Genomic DNA, 7445 nt, shown 5'->3' on the forward strand with positions numbered 1-7445 from the left:
TGAGCAAAAAAAGTCCTAAATTTTCTGACATTTATCTGGCTTGTATGATAACTTAGAAAATTGAAAGCATGAACTGAAATGCTTTTGTAATGATTTAAAGCAAAGATGTGTCTCCACGTGCAGGGAGGGGCCGAGACAGTATGAAATTGAGCGGAAATTATGAGCAGAAAAGAGGATGAAAGGCCGAGTGGGAGCAGGGACCAGACAGGGTCACAGATGTGACACTACATGAACAAAAGGAGTGGCTGGGCGTGAATGTGTGCAGACATCCCAAGCAAAGCTGTGCCCCAGCTGTTTACTTCACCTGTCTATTAAAAAGGAACACATTTCATGGTGAACACAGGAGAAGAGACAGATTTACTGGGCTTACAAGGATGAGGCCTTAAAGCAGTTTGATTATTAGACAACCTATAAATAACCTCTCCTAATGTTTCTAGGAGACCCAGCTCTTCACTTAGAGATGGACCGGAATGTGTCTGAATATTAGTTCCCAATGTGATTTCACTTCCATTTTGCTTGTAGCAAAATGAAAACTTTAAAACATTGCGAAAACAACTGGAGTCATGCATGGCAACACGGTGTAACTCTTTCAGACAGATTCTGCACTCGGGCAGCTCCAATGTGAAACAAGGAACTAAACTGGAGCAGAGAAATCAGATGGCTTAATTGTTCCTCGACAATTAGACCATCACTCAAGAGTACACTGAGAAAGCATGGCAGAAGTAGAAAAAGACAGGAGGCGGTTAAAGAATGGGATAAAAGTAGAGGGCCCTAAAACACCCACTGTGCGAGAGGGAAAGCTAGAGAGGGTCTTCTGCCATTGAAGAACCGACAGGGCGAAAAAAGAGCAGAAAGCAGTTTACAATACTGTACAATGCTGTTCTGCATCGTTAAGTGGCGCGGAGGGGAGGGTTGGGACAATGAGCTTCTGTCTCTAAAAAAATAAAGGCCAGCAGCCCCAGAGGAGTCCTCCTATTCAGCCCATATGGCTGCAGCGCTGACAGGATGCTCCGCTCGCCCCGGCCGCATGCTCAGCATCTGGACACAGGAGGTCGCTCCTCAGTGACCACTCGAGCAATAGGGAGGATTACTGCGTTTCCACAGTAACACCACAGCAATACACTGGGATGTGGGACAGCAATCAAGGGATTATGAATAGGAAGTACTTCAGGGTAAGTTTTTTTTTTCTTCTTTTATTGGATTGAAAGTAGCAAAAAAACAAAACAAAAACTGAAGTCTGGAGAAAATGTCAAACCCTCACTTAATTTTACGGAGGTTAGGAAAGTTATATAAAGTCAACAGAAGAAGCCGATTTTGTGGTATTTATCAAATTAAGCAGGTTTTTTTATTTTTTTTATTCATAACACTAGAGGTCCTTCATCGTTCTAGTTTTATTTGTATTTGCCCATTTTGCATAAAGTGAGTATAACAATATAGTTAAAAGAAATTTAAAAAGACAACATAGAGAGCCCTGCAGAGGATAGATGCACACCTTGCACACACAGCACCAGGATGCACCATGGGAATAAGACTGAGCTTGTGGAAGCAGTGTGATGGGTGAGGCAATGTTCTGTTGGAAAACCTTGAGCCCTGCTGTCCAAAATGAACGTCAGTTATAAATGTAGTACAACTGTCCCACCGTAACATATCTTTTTTATATTAGTAGCTTGTCAAAGTGAAAATAATTCCCTCCATTAACTCTACACAAACTGTATGCTACAGAGCCAGTCTGTCACAGTTATGATATGCAGATGCTTCACTCGCCTCTTGATGGCGAATGCTTGTAGTCTGAACAATTTGGAAAATACTCATCACAAGAAAAAGATCATTACAGTTCCATACTCAAATGGTAAGTTGGTGATTTATTATTAAAAAATAAACTAAATTAGAAGATGACCTCATGGAATAGCAAAGTGTTGATACAACACAACTTTGTGAATTTCACACCATTGATCAAGTACACACACATTATTTTATTCAATTAATAATACTCTAATCCCAATGGGAATTAAATGTTGTGGTAAATCAAATTTTTCAAGACTCTTTAAAGAGTTGTAGGTGGTGGTGGCTGTGGGCATCTCCTGTAGCAGTCTGTATTACAGCGAATTTGAAGAAGAGTGTGACTGAAGACAGTCTGGCTCCCGGAGACAGTCTCATGAAGAGGATGGTCGGGGTTGTCCATAATTTTCTTAATTTTACGTAAAATCCTTTTTCAAGACTATATAGTGTTGTTTTTCATTCATGTTTTATTTATTTTTAACTATTGAAGCTCTGTGAAAAGAGCCATCTAGTTTTGTTGCATGGTATGGGTCTGAAATGAATTAAATAGATTTGATTAGAGGTTTCTGTTCCACTCGAATAGTTTGTAACACAGTTTAAAAAAAAAAAAAAAAAGCCTTACTACAAAGCATCCAAATGCATCTGTACACAAGCAGATGCATGTCCAAAGCCTTTATTACTTTAGCTAGTGTATTGTGTATTATGTACCGGGGATGACTCCTGTTCCCTTTGGATAGGCAACAAAGGACTGTCAGAATGATGGATTTTGAAGCTCTGCCTTAAAATCCAAACAAGTGGCCTGCCTTTGCTTCTGCCCATCCTTCAACAGACCTAAAAACCTCTTCGAAAGGAGAGAATATGCGCTAAAGGACCACAGTGGAAAAGAAGTTGGGGGTTGAGTCTGGACAAGGAGAACCTTGACAAGTGTTTACCCTCTTTCTGTTGCCAAGCTGTGCAGCAATAACCCACCGTAGCTAAAGGCAGTGCCTTATCCGGTAAGAAAGGCCTCAGTCTGCTGGGTCAGGGGTCACTAACTCTGCCATTGTCTATGACAGGGCAAGCACACTCCAGCTTTCAAAGGTCTCATGATGGGGGAGGAAAGATAGGCTGAAAAACACTGGGTCAGGACCAGGGACTTTATGGGAGCTGAGGGAAGAAAAAATAAAAGATTTGGACCCCAAAGGTTAAATGAAGAGCGAAATCCCCCTTCTGTCCAATTATCGAGGGACAAACGCTCACTGTGACCCAGTGGGGTCAGAGTTCACCGGAGCCATTGGTAACGGCACACTCTGAGTTTTTGTGGACCAGATGAGATGAACCTCTGCAGTGTTTATCTAAGTGACACCCCAACCAATGGAAGAAGTATAAATAATTAGGGGGATTGTGAACTGCCACTTAGCAGAATTAACTTAGAGGCTGCTTCTTTGGTCCATGAAGCTTGAAAACACCCAGCATCTGCAGTGAAAAGGGTGAACATTAATTGTGTTCGCTACAAGAAAGTTATAGTGTTCCCTGTCTCTTCTCTACTGTAGTGGAAAGTGCTACCAACAGCATACAGATGACGCCGAGAGAATGTCTAAAGAACGTTAGGAGTGCAAGACAAGAATAAAGAACGGTCATAAGATCCATCCATCCATTTTCTGCACACCCTGGTTCCTAATGGTGCCTATCTCCAGCAAGACATTTCAGGCGAGAGGCGGGGTTCACCCTGGACAGGTCCCCAGTCTGTCGCAGGGCAACACAGAGACAAACACTCTCTAAATTCTCCATTTAACTCTAAATTCTCACAGTACAGCTACTGTGAGAGGAAGCCGGAGTTCCTGGAGAGAACCCACACATGCACAGGGAGAACCTGCAAAGAACCCAGGATCTTCTTGCTGAGATCTGATTCCATAAAATCAAAGAAGAAACATTTCTTTTCTCATGGCAAGTAAATGTTAGATCAACGTGAACCTTCATTCCTGAACGCTGAATATTCAACTTTCAGGCAACATTTATTGAACATTTTCTGAACATTTGCTAGCTCGCGGGGTTGTGGGGGAAGCTGGAGGGAACCCATACATGCACAGGGGACGAATGCAGAACGCAGAAAGACCCCACCATGTCACTCTGCTACTTAACTATCCACTAGTCCATGTAAGAGAAAAAACTCCACTATGCAATCTTGCTTTTTAATCAGCCACCCATGTAAGAGTAATTTATGAATTAACTTAATGAATTAAATTTATTGTGAGTACAGTGAGATTAAATTTATCAAATGAACTCTCATTCATGATTCTGGACCCAGCAGCAAGGAACGTTCAGAAAACATTTCTTGAACATTTCTTATATAGTGGACATTTATTAATTCATCTAGCAATCAATCAACCAACCAACACAGCAAGCAACTGGTTGATTGATTGATTAATTGATTAATTAGTCAATTGATTAATTAACTAAATAATTGAATATGTATTTATTTATTTGTTTGTTTGTTTGTTTGTTTGTTTTGAACAGACAATAAAAAGGAAAAACAAAAATAACAAGACAAACTGTCATGACAACTGACATGCAATTTTTAGCAGACACAGCTTGCCGAACGTTAAAAGTTAAACACCATTAAACATTCAGCAAACATTCAGCCGATCAGGATTGTGTGCTTCCTCATCATTCCAGATATTCCGAAACCAGATCACAAACGTTTTGTAGGGTCTCCGTTTGTGTTCTGTTGGCTTTCAGGATCTTCCAGAACATGATTACAAGGACCCACCTGTATAAAAATTGGACGGCACACAGCTATTAACGCGGCAAGATCAGGATGCACTTCGCAGAACGTCCCAGAGACAACATCTTCATATTTTACCCGTATATGTTCAGCACACTCCACCGGTGTCATGGATGAGTTTTGAGGTTCTGGGAAATTGTGCCGTAACAACTCTGGGGTTTCAGGTTCACTGACAGGGGATTCAGGTGCGTACCGCCCTTCATAGTCATCAGCTGTACCTGTAGGGGGTTCAGTCGATGACTCAGGGCTTATTGAGCGTGGATGAACTCGTTTAAGACAGAACATGTTACAGACAACATTTCTTAAGTGTTTCTGACAAATTTTCAGACAGTTTTGTGGGAGATGAGCTTTTCTGGGATGTGCCAGCGTTCTTTTGAAACAAGTGATGATCTTGAAATCAACAATTGGGTCGTTCAATGTCATGAGGTAAAAAAGCCGTTCCCTTACCACATCGTCATTTCCACTTAGAAGTTGGTAGATGTCTGCACTGAGTTTTTTGTGCATGTTAGAGAAAAAGACAAAGTCTAGATCTTTTAGTTCTTCCCAGAGTACTGTAAAAAGCCTTCTGTGGATACATACCCTGTCTTTCATTTTATATGCTGTGGCCGATCTATAACAAGCCTTACTAATCAACTTCCAAAGAACTAATCTTACCATTCTTTCCCGTTCTGCTTCTGTTCCACGACTGAGTCTCTTGTCTGTGCCATCCTGCACTGGCTCTGTACCATTAGGATCAGTGGACTCAGAAAAACCCTCACTCAGGCAGTTTTCCTCTGAATATAGGTTCTCGTTGTCAAAGAAAGTCGTTTTGATCTTCGCTCTCACAGATGAGAAAAATCTCTTCGCTTTGGTAGGTTCCTGAGGAATGGGATTCTCCAGGTGACACTTGAACTTTCTCACTATTCTTGGATACACTTGTGGGTATTTAAGTGATGTAAATAAATGCAATTCGCTAGCAAATTGGAAAGAATCTCTGGCGATGCTTTGGAAAATATTCTCACTTAGCTCTTCTGACATTGCAGTCAAGACTTCCAGATCTAATTTCTTAATTTTTCCCATAATTAGATGCAAGAGGGCATCATGGACTCCCTCAAAGGTTCCTCTGACATGATGCAGAGTAGATGCGTTTGCAACCTTCTCAATCACTTGCCACAAAAGGTCACTGACAAATTCACGCTCTATCTCCATCTTGATTTTGCTGACTCCAGGCAGGTCTGACACTTTGATTTGAACTTTGGTAATAAATCTTGTGTTGAAAGATTACATGCAGTTGGTGATGTCATGGACTACAATATCACCAATCATCCTTTGAAGAGCTTCATGACACAGACTTCAAAGGAAAAAGAATTCCGCCCATGATGACATGGAAGTCTGCATGTCAGCAGCATGGCAACGGTTGCTAGGGGTAACAATAGCGCACAACGAGTGTGGTAAAATCAAGATCGTGGGCACCAAATAGCAGGAGATGGTTCTGATCAGTATGACGTGTTGTGTGTGAAATGATGCAGATCCAGCCCTGTCGGGTAGATGCAGGGTAAATACTACCAAGGCTTGAAGAGTTGCCATCAGTGACTTAGGGTGAGTTTAAGGGGTGTCATTTGTGAAGTTACACTGTAAAAAAAATAAAATAAGCAGCAATATTTTTGGTTTAATTAGCCTATCGTAGAGGAGAAAACTGAGTGTTCATTTTTCAAAGTCAGATTTTTTTCACCATGTTATTCATACATTTATAAATGCCGTTGTTCCAATCTAAATATTGAATTCATAAGCTAAATGTTTAATTTACAAAAAATATTTACTTACCAACTAAGTTTTTAGGTCTGAACTAAGGGAAAAAAAACTCAATAAAAAGACAGTGATTAAAATTAAACTACAAGTTATAAGTATTTAGTTAGATAAATATTTTTGTTCCAAATACTTAAAAAAAAAATATTTTTTTTTTTTGCCAAACTAAAAATTACATATTTATTTTCAAAACTGTAATGTAAATTATTATTATTTAGCTTGGACCTGAATATTATATATATATGTTTGTGTGTGTGTGTTGTGTGTTGGTGTGTGTGTGTGTGTGTGTGTGTGTGTGTGTGTGCATGTAAAAGGAGAAAGTTGTCTATTCTTCCTCATTTGACCAGAATTAAACATGTCTATTGATCCATCACAAAAAATGCTTTTTTTAAAAGTTTCGCTATGTATAAATATAAATATTTGGACTTGTGGAAAGTCTTTTGGTATTGGCATTGGCAAATAAAACTCCCCCTGCTTAGAGCATTCAAACAATCCAGTCAGCAGTTCTGTAATAATGTGGGCATCTCAGTCTCAGGCGGTACTTGTGGTGTTAATACCCTCTGATACAAAGGCCCAGGAACTGAGCGGCAGGAGTGTCCTGCATCCGGAGATTTGGTGTCAGGTCCTGCAACCTGGATTTAAGTGTTCCTGAAGCCGGGGGCCTCCAAGGATTAAGGTTTAATAATCTACACTTGTTAGGTTAATAAGCACAATGCAATCATGTTACAAGACTCATCATTCTAACTCAATCTTGTTAAACTTTTTTAAAACTTTTGTCTTCAAAGGAAAGTTAAGTTATAGGTGAACTCTGACTGAAGTTTTCTGCTGTTTTCATACCAGCAAGATTAGCTACATTGTGATCATTTTTGCTGTTATTTTGCGACATTGAATCTGAGGTGTTCAAAATGTAAAACAGCAAGTAGCCACACATTCCCCTTAAAATTTTAAATTATACCTATGTTTTCAAATTCCATGACAATTCCAAAATCTCCAGAGAAAATCCTGAAATGAACCTGAGAACAATCCATCAAAGCCCCAAGATGCAGCCGCCTGGAACACACTAAGCACTAAGAAAGCTTTAAATCTCTTCCTCTGCACAATCCATTTAGCATGGCTT

The 7445-nt window shown here is 40.0% G+C and overlaps 1 protein-coding gene across 2 annotated transcripts; it reads right to left on the reverse strand.

The window, feature by feature from the left end:
* Positions 1–4348: 4348 nt before the first annotated feature.
* LOC122834322 lies at positions 4349–5762 on the reverse strand. 2 transcript variants are annotated; one of them, XM_044122676.1, is made up of 2 exons: positions 4991–5762; positions 4349–4761 (listed from the first exon to the last, which is right to left on the reverse strand). In XM_044122676.1, exons 1-2 carry the CDS (start codon positions 5729–5731, stop codon positions 4651–4653), a joined length of 852 nt encoding a protein of 283 aa, XP_043978611.1. In that variant the 5' UTR covers positions 5732–5762; the 3' UTR covers positions 4349–4650. The 2 variants fall into 2 exon arrangements, with proteins under 2 accessions (XP_043978611.1, XP_043978602.1); XM_044122667.1 differs by having other exon boundaries at positions 4349–4528; positions 4622–5762.
* Between the last annotated feature and the right edge of the window lie 1683 nt (positions 5763–7445).

This window comes from Gambusia affinis, linkage group LG01, assembly GCF_019740435.1.
Source record: "Gambusia affinis linkage group LG01, SWU_Gaff_1.0, whole genome shotgun sequence".
Taxonomy (NCBI): domain Eukaryota; kingdom Metazoa; phylum Chordata; class Actinopteri; order Cyprinodontiformes; family Poeciliidae; genus Gambusia; species Gambusia affinis.